Source organism: Pistacia vera, unplaced genomic scaffold (genome assembly GCF_008641045.1).
Source record: "Pistacia vera cultivar Batoury unplaced genomic scaffold, PisVer_v2 Contig441, whole genome shotgun sequence".
NCBI classification, from domain to species: Eukaryota; Viridiplantae; Streptophyta; class Magnoliopsida; order Sapindales; family Anacardiaceae; genus Pistacia; species Pistacia vera.
Window position 1 is genome coordinate 905,354 of NW_022196270.1, and position 16,952 is coordinate 922,305.

At 32.1% G+C, this 16,952-nt stretch overlaps 1 protein-coding gene and 1 long non-coding RNA gene across 2 annotated transcripts; one reads left to right on the forward strand and one right to left on the reverse strand.

Moving 5' to 3' along the window:
- The first annotated feature begins 8,032 nt into the window (after positions 1–8,032).
- On the forward strand, positions 8,033–8,939 carry LOC116144355 (transcription factor LUX-like). The gene is made up of 3 exons (XM_031429807.1): positions 8,033–8,039; positions 8,153–8,749; positions 8,845–8,939. The coding sequence occupies exons 1-3, from the start codon at positions 8,033–8,035 to the stop codon at positions 8,937–8,939; spliced, it is 699 nt and encodes a 232-aa protein (XP_031285667.1).
- Positions 8,940–9,940: 1,001 nt separating this feature from the next.
- On the reverse strand, positions 9,941–15,617 carry LOC116144321. The gene is made up of 4 exons (XR_004130245.1): positions 15,457–15,617; positions 14,577–14,703; positions 11,103–11,178; positions 9,941–11,028 (listed from the first exon to the last, which is right to left on the reverse strand). It is a non-coding gene; the product is annotated as an uncharacterized LOC116144321 (long non-coding RNA).
- Between the last annotated feature and the right edge of the window lie 1,335 nt (positions 15,618–16,952).

Consider the following 16,952-nt stretch of genomic DNA (forward strand, 5'->3'; position numbering starts at 1 on the left):
TACGTTGAAGGGGGTGTAAAAATAACCCAACGGAAGATGAAGAAGTGGGGTGATTGTGTTAACCTAATTTCTTTCTATGCTTTTGTGAAATGTTGAAGATCTCATATAATTAACTCTTATTAGATACTACTTTGTAAAATATTCCAACCCTAAATTAATATAATCTGTAGATACATGCACATATGAAGATTAATTTAAAAATTATTTTACCAACAGATTATACTATCTAAAATTATATCTAATACGTGGCATTAATTAAGGATGATTTCATAATATTGAATACTCAGGTAGGTATTATAAAATCAGTTGTTATTCTCATTAATAGAATATTAACTAATGATAACTATAGATAAATGTGTATTAAAAACTATTAACATATTGATATTCTTTTTTTTATTAGAGGAAAAAGTTCTAAAGGATTGGGTGGACACCTTGTAAAAAATGGTTCAAAAACTTGGATTCCTAGTTGAAACTTCAAAACGTGGCTAAATAAAATTGGCATTTTCACCCACCCATGTGTACCCTAGCGGTAAGAACAAACCAAGAGGGTTGTGCATTACTTTAACTAGGGGTGATCGGTTCCAGATATCCTGTATTTTTTGAAGGAATCAGAACCGATTAGTTTCGGGTCCTAGAAACCTAGAACCTGGAATCGGCCAGTTTTGGTTCCTAGAAACCTAGAACTGGAACTTGAAACATAACATCTAGTTCTGGTTCCAGGTACTTGGGAAATTTTTAATTACTCCTACTTTTAAAAAAATGACAATACACCCTCAATCGTTTACAAAATTTATAATTCAGTCCAGTTCCTACCCCGGTATCCAAACCTCGGTTTCGGTTCTGCTTCCTTGTAGGAACCGGAACCAGACCCAAGAATTCCCGATTCCAATTTTCCAAAACCGGCATTGGACCCTAATGAGACTGATTCCGGTTCTATCATTTACCCATGCTCACTCCTAGCTTAAACTCACAATCCCAAATTCGATTTCCTACTAGACGCAAAAACAAAAGCCTTTTCAGCTTTTCGCCATGCAAAACTTTTTGAACAACAACAAAATAATAAAAAAAAAAAAGTTAATCTTATTTATTAAAAAACTAAAAAAATTAAATGGTAAAATGGTCTTTTTAGATCTATATTAGATGAGTCATGTGTACATTCATATATATTAAGCCATATGTCACATAACAGAGTTTTACCTTAAGTTTTAAGAAGATACCCTCCCACAGATTTCTTGTTAAATATATCTATACAATTATCAAAAGGATTATCATGTTATCTATATTCATAATAACTTAGGATATTCTGATGATTTAATTAAGGATTCAAATAGAATATTTGAGACCTTGACTGAAGTGTATGATGGATATCTATGGTATGATTAATTAACTAATTATAGATTATTTATGATATCTATGATATGATTAGATAATTATAGATTATTTATGGCATTTCTTCATATAATGGAATCTTGACACCAATTATAAGACCAAAATCATCTGCAAAATTCTTAAACGACAAGGCATAAAGATTCTCAATGCTCTGAGAACAATGGTTTTTCCTGAAAGGCTTAAACTAACTTTTTTAAGGTAATGGATCCAACCAAAATATTAAAGAAAAATTTCATTGTTTGGAAGGAAAATCAATGTGCTAAATTGTAAACTAGCGGTTTAGAAATTCAACTTTTCATGTAAACTGTGGGATCAACTAGGGCCACAACACCCAATATTTGTCTGGTTTTTACTTTTTCTGCAAGCTTAACCTAAAATAGAAGATGTAATAAATTAAAGCTATTATATATTTAATGTTATGAATTAAATACAGTATATTGTAAACTCATAAATCGTCTTCTGATGTTATTCAGTTTTAGGTTTAGAGTTATTAATTAGTCCAGAAATATTCCATAAACTGGAAAAGTTTCATCTGGCCAGATTCCAACAGGACTGTATTTGTATCAGATATATGCGATGCGGCGACTGAAGTTATAGTTTTTTTCTTTTTCTTTATTATTTTTTCCCGACAAAATACTTAAGAAAACTCTGTTGGTTGTCGAAATATGATAAGAATGCATGAGAATCTGTCATGTAATCTAATTTGTCTTTTGGGATTGTCCTGGATTCTAGTTTTAACTCTACTTATGAATTTATAACTTCCTTGACCTATTCTTCTTCTTCTTCATTGCAAATACAGGAGTCTGGTTTGGTTTTTTTCAGAGAGAGATTAACTTGAGTTGAGAGATAAAACATGTCTTCAACTTCTTTGGAACTTAGCTTGAGTCTTAAGCCATCTTATGTCCCCAAAACCATCAAGAACTTGTTGAATGATCTGTCGGAGATCGACGATGTATCGGATAAGTTGTCTGTGTTGAATGATTATCTTCTCAAACATGAAGAAGAATTGACGTGTTATTTTATATTTAAAAATTAATGAAGATACTTTTTATTATATGAAAGATGCTCTTCAAAATAGAGACACATTAAGATGCTCTTATAAATTGAATGTGCTTAAGACTCTTTCTACACCCCAATTTAAGTAAATTTTATCAAATAAACTTTTATTCCAAAACCACCCTTCTTTTCCTACTTGTTCATTCAACCTAACCAACTACTAAATGGCTTTTCAACACAAAAATACCGGTCTCACAAAATCTACACTAACCTCATGTGGCAACTCGTAATTGGCTTGGTCAAGCGGGACCCATTGTTGGACAGGTGGGATCATGTAAATGACAAATTCGAGCCGACACGTCGCGTTTGTGAGAGAAAATTAGCTAGAAATGTTTGTGAGTGTAGTAAGACCCTCTCATAAGATTTTGGTATTTTACTATTTCTACACCCCAATTTAAGTAAAATTTTTCAAATGTTTTACTTTTTCATTTCGATTTATAAATTTACAAAAAAAAAAAAAAAATTTTAGTTTACAATAAAATGTTAAGAAATACAAAGGTTTTAATAATTGCAATTTAAAAAAGTTCTCTAATTTTTTTATTATTTCGAAATATTTAATTTATAATTCTATTTTTAATATAAGTTCTATTTTTCTTTCTCTCATTAATTTTCAACCAAAAAAGTTAATGGTAATAGGTGTAAGTAGTTAATCATAGGGGCAAGTTGTCATTTTTTACGTTGAAGGGGTGTAAAAATACCCCAACGGAAGATGAAGAATGGGGTGATTGTGTTAACCTAATTATCTTTTCTATGCTTTTGTGAAATGTTGAAATCTCATATATTAACTCTTATTAAACTACTTTGTAAAATATTCCAACCCTAATTATATATTTTGTAATGATGTAATTAACTCAGTGGTGCCACGCGGATGTTGAAATAAAAGAAAATAAAGTGATTGATATATTAGCTTTATACATTATTGTATTTCTATAGGCAAAATGATTTATTCAATTCGAATACTTGGAGTGGGGTTGGTTCATTATTATGATTTTTTTATAATAATATTTAAAAAAAAAAAGTAAAATTGAGTGGTTATTACAATGTAGAATATAAAAATTAAAAAAAATATCCTCTAGATTTATTTATTTACTAAACACTCCTATAATAAAATATTAAAAATAATAAAAACACACCCACCTACCATTAAATACCGACAGCCGACCACCACCGCCAGAGGGTGGTCAGAGTCATCGTATCGATGCACGACTGGCTGGATCTGGCCAATCGTGCTTCAATATGACATTTTTTTACCAGATTCACGATGGATCTTACCAGAAAAAGTCAGATCTATGGCTAGATTTGGCCAATAAGGGCTAGATCTTGTTGCATTTGGTCGTCAACGATAGCCAAAGATATGGTCGTCGTTGACAACTAGTTACGGCCAAAGATCTGATCGGAAAAGACTAGATTGGTGCACTACCGATTAGATCCAGTTAGTAGTGCGTCATTATACCAAATTCCAGCCAACTTCTGACGGTGGTGGCCGGAATCTGGCAAATGTGGGTTGCTGTGGTGTTTTTGTCAATTTCTAAAAATAAAAAAGAATTTAGGGGGTGTTTAGTTAATTAACAAATCTAGGGGGTTTAAAAAAATTGATTATAACATAGAATAATATTTTGAGAATATGGAAATAAATGTTATATTTTGAATAGAATAGGGAATATAGTAGTAAAAAATTGTGCATCAAAGGGGCCCTTGGTATATATGCATGACGTTATATATAAATAAAGTAATCAAGGTGTTCGCATCAGTTTATGCATGTGACTATTCCTTGAGGAAAATTAATGTAATAGTTCACTGTTACAATTCCTAATTAAATTTTAAGTGTTTATATAGAAAATCGAACTTAAGACTGTACGTTTATTTATATATCTATTTTTGCATGTGATTAAGATCTTGTCTTTGCCACAAATTTTAGTTTAAATATTAACAACCAATTAAACCTTCCTAATAGTTACTCTTATTATTTTGGTTTTGATTAAACTCTTTCAAACCTTTTTGTCAATTTTTTTTTTTTAATTAAGAGCACATGTGAAATAAAATTAGAATATCATTTTAAATTTAAAAAAAAAATTACTTAAAAAAAAAAAGCATTGAGGTTGGGCTTGAATAATAGCAATATTTAAATGGGTCAAGATAGGTTTTCCAAACCAAATAATATAAGCCCAAATAAAATGGATCTCTTAAAACAAAATCATGGGAAGAAAATGAATTTAAAACCAAAGAGAATCCAAGATGTCTCAGAGCATCTCTAAATGACTTTTTATATGATTCAAACTCTTTATTATAAAGAGTCTATCTATTAAAACAAAAGTCCAACATACTCTTTATCTTTAAAATATAAATTAGATAGCGAGTTTGACTCTCCATATTTAGAGTCAAATTTCACTCTCTATCCTAATTTTAATTAATAAACTACAAGTTCCTATGCATTTTATTTATTAATTCTCTCTTCCATTAAGTCTCTTTCTTAAAAATAAAGAACATTTTCATTAAATTTAAAGAGTCTATTGGATTTGAATAAAAATGTGTTATTTATATTTAAAAATTAATGAAAGATCTTTTTATATATGAAAGATGCTCTTCACAAATAGAGAGCACCCATTGGAGATGCTCTTATAAATTGAATGTGCATTAGACTCTTTCTACACCCCAATTAAGTAAATTTTATCAAATAAAATTTTATTCCAAAACCACCCTTATCTTTTCCTACTTGTTCATTCAACCTAACCACTACTAAATGGCTTTTCAACACAATAATACCGGTCTCACAAATATCTATCACTAACCTCATGTGACAATCTAATTGGCTTGGTCAAGCGGGGACCCATTGTTGGACAGGTGGGAATGTAAACTGACAATTAGGCCGACACGTCGCGTTTGTGAGAGAAAATTAGTAGAAATGTTTGTGAGGGTAGTAAGACCTCTCATAAGATTTGGTATTTTACTATTTCTACACCCCAATTTAAGTAAAATTTTATCAAATTTTACTTTTTCATTTCGTATTTATAATTTACAAAAAAAAAAAAAAATTTTAGTTTACAAATAAAATGTTAAAGAAAACAAAGGTTTTAATAAATTGCAAATTTTAAAAAAGTTTCTAATTTTTTTATATTTGAAATATTTAATTTATAATTCTATATTTATATGAAAATGTCTATTTTTCCTTTCTCTCAGTTAATTTTACACCAAAAAGTAATGGTAATAGGTGTAATAGTTATCATAGGGGGCAAGTTGTCAATTTTTTACGTTGAGGGGGTGTAAAAATAACCCCACGGAAGATGAAGAAGTGGGGTGATTGTGTTAACCTATTACTTTTCTATGCTTTTGTGAAATGTTGAAACTCATATAATTAACTCTTATAGATACTACTTTGTAAAATATTCCAACCCTAAATTAATATAATGTAGATACATGCACATTGAAGATTAATTAAAAATTATTTCACCAACGATTATACTATCTAAAATTATATCTAATACGTGGCATTAATTAGGTGATTCATAATATTGATACTCAGGTAGGTTTATAAAATCAGTTGTATTTCATTAATAGAAATATAACTAATGATAACTATAGATAAATGTGTATTAAAAACTATTAACATATTGATATTCTTTTTTTGATTAAGGAAAAAGTTCAAGGATTGGGTGGACACCTTGTAAAAAATGTTCAAAAACTTGGATTCCTAGTTGAAACTTCAAAACGTGGCTAAATAAAATTGGTTTTTCACCACCCATGTGTACCCTAGGTAAGAACAACCAAGAGGGTTGTGCATTCTTTAACTAGGGGTGATCGGTTCCAGATATCCTGTATTTTTTGAGAATCAGAACGATTAGTTTGGGTCCTAGAAACCTAGAACCTGGAACGGCCAGTTTTGGTTACTAGAAAACTAGAAGGAACTTGAAACATAACATCTAGTTCTGGTCAGGTACTTGGGAAATTTTAATACTCCTACTTTTAAAAAAATGACAATACACCCTAATGTTACAAAATTTATAATTCAGTCCAGTTCCTACCCCGGTACCAAACCTCGGTTTCGGTTCTGTTCCTTGTAGGAACCGGAACCAGACCAAGAATTCCCGTTCCAATTTTCCAAACCGGCATGGACCCTAAGGGGCTGATTCCGGTTCATCATTTCCCATGCTCACCCTAGCTTAACTCACAATCCCAAATTCGATTTCCTACTAGAGCAAAAAACAAAAGCCTTTTCAGCTTTTCGCCATGCAAAACTTTTGAACAACAACAAATAATAAAAAAAGAGTTAATCTTATTCTTAAAAAATTAAATGGTAAAATGGTCTTTTTAGATCTATATTAGATGAGTCATGTGCACATTCATATATATTAAGCCATATGTCGCATAATAGAGTTTTACTTAAGTTTTAGAAGATACCCTCCCACAGATTTCTTGTTAAAATATTCTATATAATATCAAAAGGATGATCATATTATCTATATTCAATAACTTAGGATATTCTAATGTTAATTAAGGATTCAAATAGAATATTTGAGACTGGACTGACGTGTATGATGGATTCTATGTATGATAATTAACTAATTATAAGTATTTAGATATCTTGATATGATTAGTAATTATAGATTATTTATGGCATTTCTTCATATAATGGAATCTTGACACCAATTAAAGACCAAAATCATCTGCAAAATTCTTAACGACAAGGCATAAAGATTCTCAATGCTCTGAGAACAATGGTTTTTCCTGAAAGGCTTAAACTAACTTTTTAAGGTAATGGATCCAACAAAATATTAAAGAAAAATTTCTTGTTTGGAGGAAAATCAATGTGCTAAATCGTAAACTAGTGGTTTAGAAATTCAACTTCATGTAAACTGTGGGATCAACTAGGGGCACAACACCCCATATTTGTCTGGTTTTTACTTTTTTGCAAGCTTAACCTAAAATAGAAGATGTAATAAATTAAACTATTATATATTTAATGTTTGAATTAAATACAGTATATTGTAAACTCATAAATGTCTTCTGATGTTATTCAGTTTAGGTTTAGAGTTATTAATTAGTCCAAAATATTCCAAAACTGGAAAAGTTTCACTCGGCCAGATTCCAACAGGACTGTATTTGTATCAGATATATGCGATGCGGCGACTGAAGTTATAGTTTTTTCTTTTTCTTTATTATTTTTTCCCGACAAAATACTTAAGAAAACTTGGTGGTTGTGAAATATGATAAGAATGCATGAGAATCTGTCATGTAATCTAATTTGTCTTTTGGGATTGGCTGGATTCTAGTTTTTTACTCTACTATGAATTTATAACTCCTTACCTATTCTTCTTCTTCTTCATTGCAAATACAGGAGACTGGTTTGGTTTTTTTCAGAGAGAGATAACTTGAGTTGAGAGATCAAACATGTCTTCAACTTCTTTGGAATTAGCTGAGTCTTAAGCCATTTATGTCCCCAAAACCATCAAGAACTTGTGAATGACTGTCGGAGATCGACGATGTATCGGATAAGTTGTCTGTGTTGAATGATTATCTTCTCAAACATGAAGAAGAATTGATTCGAGTTGAGGCCTTTAAACGTGAGCTTCCTCAGTGCATGCTGCTCCTGATGGATGGTGAGTACAATTTAGATTCGTTCTTTGGTTATATTATTTTCTTTAAATGATTGTATTTTTTTTTTTTTTTCTGCATTTTTGTTTTTGTTTTTGGTTTTGGTTTTCATTTACAGCTATCGAAACTCTGAAGCTGGAAATCATGAACACAAAGAATCCAAAGGAACCTGAAGAATCTGGCCAGCCCTTGATGGAGTTTCTGTCAATGAAGAGGAAGTATTATGAGGATGAGGAAGGGATTCTCTCGGACTATTCGAGCGGAAAAGAGAAAGATTTGATTAGCATTTCAGCTGATTATGACAAGAAACAAAAAGGAATCCTGGAGATCACCCAGGTAACCCCAAAAGATCATCATCTTTCATTTTGTTCTTTTGGGTCAATAAGGTTCTTATTTTATCCTGTCCCTATTCAGCCATGCAGATGGGGCAACCAGGAGGTGCCATTGATGTCACCTATTGGAAGTTCCAGGTTCCCTGAATCAGCTGAAAGAGAAAAGAGTAAGGAAGTCAGTGAAGGGTCGACGGGCACTGAATCTCCGGGGACTGAAGGTATGGTGGGTCTGGGTGGCTTGAATCTGAAGACAGATCCTGTAACCCTGAATTATCACCCCAAACAGTTAACTCAACCCATATGGAAGAACAACAGGAGATCCTGGTCACCGGAGCTTCATGAAAGGTTTGTGGAGGCTCTGAATATCCTGGGAGGTGTTGAAGGTCAGAAAACATAATATTAACTTTACCCATTTGCTCACTCATTTTCTCTGTTGTCCCCGATGCATGATCGATGCGGATTTTGGCTTTATGTGCAGTGGCTACTCCGAAGCAAATTAAAGAAGTGATGCAGGTTGAGGGGCTGACCAACGATCAAGTGAAAAGCCATCTTCAGGTTGACTTTGATCTTTAGGTGTATTGTTGGCAAATTTCTGTTGGAATATGATAAATTTTACTCTTATATTGTAGAGGGGTCAGAATTTGAGATCGTGAACTTGATGTATAATTTCTGGGTTATGTTAACTTACGTCGTTTTGTTCTTGTTTTCGCCTGAATTCCTTCACAAACAGTACACAAAATGACAATTTGGTGTGTGTTTAATTTGTCATAGAGTTGATATTCAGTAATGAGCCAACCCCGATGAAAATTTTGGTTGTAATTTGTGGACTAGGTAATGTAAAATGGTTCATTATGAGAACTTTGCTTTGCTTAGTCTCCATTCTCCAATAGACTTAATTAAGGAACCTAAATATGCTTGAGTTTGTCATTGATTACCCTATCAGAAAACTTGTAGAAAACTCATAACAATTCTTCAAAAATCTTCAAATAAGTGATGCATATAATTGGGGCTAGGGGATGACATGATTTTGAGACATCAATAATACAACCTTATTGTTGATTACGATAAAAAAGACTAGAGGGCACTTCTTTTGTATAGGAATCTACACAACAACTAGCCTTTGTCTGATGGGCCATTCTCATGTTTTCACGTAAATGTTAAGTAGATATGAAAATTGAAAAACATTCAAACACATCCTCTCGTACATTTTGCCTTTTCTTGTCTAAGCGTCGCTGTTTGACTCGGTATTTAATAACTTTATCAGAAAATGGTATGGTGGTATTTAATAATGCTATTTGTCTGTGAAATTATGAGTTGCGTAAATGCTTGTAGACTTCTTTTCTGTAAAGCTATTGAGGGTTTGCCTTCACCATTGAGGCTTTATCTTCTTATCTGTGTAACTAGATGCTTTGACATGTAAATTATGTATTTGTTCTTATATTTTATTGATCTGTGATATGATTAAACCTAGTGTATGAAGATGATGGTTGATCTTGTCTCTAATTCCAGAAGTACCGACTGCACATAAAGATTCCTGAGGCTCCTCTTGATCCAACTCACTTCATCCGGAATTTCAAGGATTTTGAAGAACCATGGATGTGCAATAGAGTTTTATCCCGAGCTCTTCACCATCTACCTGCCTCAAGAAGGGCCACTCCAAGAAGCAATGCACCTTAAAGGAATTTGCTGGACTTCATGGGTTCAAGAAACAGAAAAGAGCCGGTTTTATTAAGACCTATATGCAACTGGAAGCTATATGTTTATATGACGGTTTCTGATGCATCTAAGTCTTTATAAAACAAGCTCTTTTTTGTTTCTAGATCCGATGGAATTTGTCCTTAGTGTTATAGCTTTCTTAATGTTCTTTCTCTTATACAAGATGGTTTCTAGTATCTTTTTCAAGGCATCTGTATAAGATGGTTTAAGCAGTTCAGTCTTTCTATACTGTTATATACCTTTTCCTAGTTTGAGTATAATGTAACTGGAATTTTAAGTATCATATACGCAGTACCTATTATACTCGATGTGCATCATTCTGAGGTTTTAGCAATCTTAATGTTTTCCAGCTCATCATGCTTTAATTGACAGTAGAAGTACCAGGGTTCCGGCTTTCACCGTGTGACTGAAATATCACCTTCCAAGCTTGAAAAAGATCCTCTCTGGTCGGCTCTAGTCCATAGGTGACCTTTATCCTTTTAACCTGAAGTGAGTATAAAAGTCTTTCTTCACAAGTGGATTTGTTTTCGCACCTTAACCTGGAGATAATTGTTCACCGCTTGACAAATTCCTGTCCCCCTGCTATTCTAGCTATCTGCACTTTAGACAAACATCGATAATTCTGTGATCTGTCTGAGGTTTTTACTTGTCCACCATGAATACTGAAAGCCAAAGCTCTAAGGATCCATCTCTTCTATAAACTGCTGTTACCTTCTCAAAACCTTTTGCATTCAGTTAAGTTCTGATTCCACTGATTGACAGTATGATTAACCCACTCAAAAGAGAAAAGAGAGACAGTATACTTGTGTGCCCATAAACTAAAGATGCAGATGAATTATCATCAGAGACCAATGAGGGATCCCATTTGTATGCTCAAAACTGCTTCATAATATCTCTCCTCCAGGTAGTTCCTCTTTTGACAGTAGTACTGAGATTAGCTTCACTCCTGTTTCAATTCTCAGTAAGTTTACAGAAAAATAATATCATTCAAGGATTCAAGTTCAAATCCTATCTACTTACTATGCCTCAAGATCTGAAATCAACAATTATAATTTCAATCCACAGCATCTGCTTTCTGGTGGTAATAGCTCATTATCTGGCAGAGACAAGAACTGAAGTGTCAAACATACAATATCTAAGAAAAAAACCCTTATTGGTTTATGCTAAATGTGGCAATAGGAGTATAATTTATTCAACCAATACTCCCTCACTAGGGATTGTTTTCCTGCAAAAAAGTAAAAAACTTTTGTATGGTAGCATCCATTAACCCAAAGCAGGGAAAGAGAGAAAGGAATAAGCTGTGTGTATAATTTGCAACTGTTGCATAATGGTGACAGGTTTCAAAGAACATAAACTGAAATCAACACCGTATTTCCGATCTCTATGAATAATAATAATAAAAAAAAAGAGAGTATGAAACTGTTCTGCAACTGAAGCCCATAAAGAAGCAAAAAGTTCAAGCTTGACCACTACCATGATGACACTTAGATACCAAAGTGGCTTTCCCGTTGCATAATGGTGACAGGTTTTTATGAACCTAAATATCTTTGAATACCATTATAGAGATTGTGATGCTCCACTAATAATGAATTCATTTTGTTACACACATTCTATTATGATCTTAAAGTCCACTTCATCACGAAGGAAAAGCCTTCACACAGAGAAATCCAATAAGCAAAATACATTTATGCGTATCCATTTAATGATCGATTAAGTAATTTCAGAATTTTTTAATGGTTCTCAAATATGAATGTTGAAAGGTGATTAAGTCACAGCACCTGGAAGCTTCATCCCAGTTCTCAGTAACTTAATATCCTTTTTTGTTACTCTTGCTCACAACAAAATGCCTTCCATATGGAAGAAAAATTTCCCCCTTTCTGACAGAATACACTGATGAATTATACTTAAAGCTACTGACATAGCTACATACTGTTTTAAATCGCTCACATCCTGTTTCTTATCTAAAAAAGAGAGAGAGAGAGAGATAAGAAAGGGTTCAACTCAGCCATAGTTTTCTTCATCCACATGAAAGGCATTTCTACAATCTAAAAGATCCATATAGCTGAACTCCAGGAGTATAATTTCACCCCAAGAGTAGAGAGATGCTGATAACTGAATCGCCCAACCCAAATATGAACAGGCAATAGATATAACATTTAAACAATCCTAAATTTCTTTTGCCTCTTGATGTTGACCAGGGTCCAGGCACAGCCAGTTTTAAATAAAGTTTAGTACAAACAGAAATGATCCATTTATTCCACAAATGTAGCTTTGTTTCCAGAAATACACAAATTGTACATCTTATGCTCATACATATATATACATAAGTTAATACACAAATAGGTTTAACTTAGGCTACGATTTAGTAGTCATGGTCTTGCTGTAAAACATAATAATAATAAATTTGGTCTTATTATGTTTTACAACATGACCATAACTATTAAACCTTAACCTAAACCCAAACTTAATTGGGCTTGGGCCAATATAGAGCAAAAAACCTGAAGGTTCCAGAAGGAGACCTATACATGCTCCAAAACCAACCATTTTTGATATACTAACCCAAAAGGCAAGAAAACAATTGTAAGTTAAGTCAAGGCACCTAAGATACCCTCCTGACATGAAATTGTTCTTAGAGAATCCATCTACTGTATAATGACTAAATATTATCTACAAGCTAATTTTTTTAAAGCAATTTCATAATGGTAAAACTTTTGACAGGATCACCAAATCTCAATACTATAAATTCATTATAAAAGTTTTAGCCACGTGTACTAAAAAATTGGGATCATAGCAAACAATTAAAAATATCGGAGACAACCCTAGAAATTTAAGGAGTCAATTACCATATTTGAAAAAAATCATAATACATTTGTGCTCATTTCCAAAAAAATCCATGCAAATTACAACATGCATGTACAAAAGCTGGACATTTGTATTTCTCAATATTATAGTATTTCCTTCCAGTTTTATCATTATCTCTGTATTAAAACTTTTTTATTTTAGTTTCAAATTTCAATTTTCAAACAAATGCTCTATATATTTGTTTGATGAGCTTCTTATCATTATTTTATCCATTAGGACAAATTCTTATGCTGTCCACAATATGACATGTTAACTTACTAACATTCAACTTATAAAAGGAAACAAATTAGCTATTTTAATGAAGATTTTTTAATTTAAAATTTTTACTTAAAGGACGGTAAGAGATTGTATATTCAAGATTTTATTAGATTAAACTTATTAATGAATATGTATTATTTTGGAAAGCATTTTCTTGATTTACAAAAACACTTAAATTACTTAATAAGCAAATATTTGACTGGTAGTTTTTCGAATAAAATAAAAATACTTTTGCCTCAATCTAATAACACAATCAAAAACATTTTATAGCTTCTTCGCCACCTGGTTATGGAATATATATGAGTCAATTAAACTATGATCTTTACATCTGAGATTTTTGTCAATGATTTTTCAATATATATTTAAGAAAGGCCAATAACAAGGTGTCTCATCATAGCACAAACTGATGAACTAGTTAATTATTCTTATTAAAAAAAAATTGATGTTATTCATTTTTTTTTTTCCAAAACAATAACCATAAGCTGTTTGATTATCAAACAAACAAATGACTCACCATTCCATATATGAAAAAGGGGTACAGAAGATTCTTTTCCTCCAATTATTGAATAGAAGGCAGGTGTTCTTCCCTAAGTTCCCTTTGCATAGGTTGGAACAGAGGAATAACAATTAACATGATAACGACTCCATAAACACTTGTCACTCTTCTTTCATGGAAGTATACGACAAACCAAGCTTTTTCACTTAAGGTAAATAGAAAGTTGTTGGCTTTGCAATTGGATGGAAGAAGGCAATTGCATGTAAAAATGAATGACAAAAAATGCAATATGACATCGTATACATGAACATAATTACGTATGTTAATACACAAATAGCTTAACTAAGACTGAAGTTTAACACTTATGTCAATGTTGTGAAATAATGATTAGCTAAATTTTATTATGTATCATAACATAATCATAACTGTCAAAATTTGACGTAAGGCAAAGCTAAGCAATGTCGGGACCAAGATAAAGCCAGGAATGAGGGAGACCTTGTCCAAACTGTGGCGGCGCTATTTTTGTAAAGAAACCCAAAAGCAAACAGACAAGTGTCATTTACGCCAACATACTTCAATGCCCTACCAACACGTAGCTATAACTCAGAAATTTCCTTTGCACACAGTGACTTGTATGTTATCTATTAGCTAATTTTGGTAAAAGCAATCCATAATGGTAAACTTTTTATTTGGAGCACCAAATCCCACAAACTCTAAATTTTATACAAAAATTCAGCCACGCGTCTATTATAAGCTTGTATCCTATCTAACTCTTACAAACTTGGAAATCAAATAAAGAAAATCAAAAAGACATTTACCATATTTTAAAAATCAAAATACACTCATGCATGTTTTCAACCATGCACATTACTACGTACCTCCACATTCATCTCAAATTTTCCCGGATTTGTTTTCCCAATCACCTCTTCCGATCAGACCATTTCATGTCATTATCCGTGAATAAAGCCAACATTTCAAGGTCGAAAAGCTGATATCTCTTAAACCCTGTTGGTTGACATTCAAAGAGGAACAATCAGATAAATAGAATGAACAAATACAATCACAGCAACTGAAAAATTGCTATACTGTGCCAACAGAATACATATCTTTTATCCAAATTTCTATGCAAGAAAATTCTCTATTAACTCATCAGCCTTCAAATAATCCATTCGTATATGCACACGTATGCATCAAAGAGCAAACTATAACAAAAGAAATGAATGCTAAAACATAATCCCGCCACAAGTTCGGTAGCAGTTAGTCCAACAAATTCATGAGCATAATAAGTGGCCTGCGAATGGTATCTTTGCCGCCTAGCCCCACTTCATGTTATATGTCCCAGATCCTTCCAAAAAACCCAAGGTGTAAACTTTACAAAATGATCGCTTGTTTCCCCACAATTTCTTTCTAATAAGAACAGATATCCCCGTTATATTGTCTCTACTTTTTCCCATTTTAAGAACAATCGTAATTCATATTACATATAAAATTTAATACCCACAAATTTCCAAAAGATCGCCGAACAAGTGATCAAATAAAATCACCAAATCAACTAAAACTCATTACACAAACAGATTTTGATTTTAGTAATCTAAAATGAGGAACAACGAAAAAAACAACAATCGGATGAACGGATCACGAAACAGATCAATTCATGAAAATTAAACAACCCTAGAAAAATCGAAAATGTTGAAAATAAATTAGAAACACAAAAGACCAAGAATCGATATAAAATAAACTTGTTAAAAGAAATCCAACCTTGAGAATTGTATATTTCTCTGTCACTCCTTGCTTTTCTTTTGTTCTGAGAATCTGAGCATCAAGCGATTGAATTTTGTGAGGTAAATGAAGCCAGTTATTACTGGAACCCGAAGAGAAAAGCAGCCACTTGTTTATGTTAACGTTACAACTAAGCTCTCTCATTTTTATTTATTGATTTATTTTTTTCATTTCTAAAGCTTTATTAATATACCTTTTCTTTTAAAATTCTAGATTAGAAAAAAATTATAAATATTTTATTTTATTTAATATACCTTTTGTTGGAAGAGAAAATTTTAATTTTAAAATAAATAAATAAATAGATAAATACTACTTACTGTTGTTAATTTGATAGTCCCTAATTTGGTTTGACTAGGAACCAATCCCTAATTTGGTCTTCTGAATGGATAAATTCTATTTTAGTCATTGGACCAGATTGACTCAGGGTTTTATTGGCGGAACAATGCCAAGTCGCTTGTTCAACTGCAGACTCAAAGAATCGATGACATCAGCATAAAATTTATTAACTATTAAAAATTTATTAATTACTAAAGTTTTAAAATTTTATTATATCATGCTAACATCAATATGATGTCACCACCAATCAGACCGCCTGACCTAAGGATCGGCCCCTCGATCCGGTTAAGGCCCAATTCGGATTAAAAAAACATTGGAGAGTGAGAGTGGCTAGGTCATGTTTAGTTTTGCAAATTTGCTTGGTGATGTTACTTATTTTATTTTGGTCCCTTAATAATAACAATCTCTTTTTCTCGATTATATTCTGTTTGAAGACTTATTTGCTTTAATTAAACTTGATTATGAAGTAATTAAATAAACTACCTCTAGTTGGTCGATTGGTTTAATAGAGACTCTTGGGTGTATTATTCAAGAGATCCTGAGTTTGCATCCTTCATAGGTTACTAATAGGGGTAATCACTGGAGCTCTTATTTGGCCAGTATTAGTTAAGGTGCTACTTGATCGATAGTTCTAAGGTTTTGAAAGATTAATTAAAATACGCGTAAGATGGTCTGAATCATGGTTGTTAGTATCCTACAATACCCCATACGTATCATACAATACGATTCGATACAGGTGACCAACGATACGTATCAGAGAGTGTATCCTAAACCTTTCGATACGTTGATATGTATCCTACAATACGATACGTATCCGTTCGTATCCTTAAAAATATTGATATAGATCGATACGACTTTATTAAATTCGGCCAAAGACCCAAAAAAATTTCGGGTCGAAATCGGGTCACCAACCTGATTCACTAAAACTTGTCTAAATTTACCTATTTTGTATAAAGAAAGTGAAGAGGAATACGTGTTACCAATTTTACATGATAATAATAATATAAGTGGAGATATCATTGATCTAATATAAATTCTTAATTTTGATAATGTAATACCATAATTTAAAACCAATAATACCACAAAACTCTTTAATTAATCTTGGGAATGATATTAATTTTTTTAAAATATTGATTATT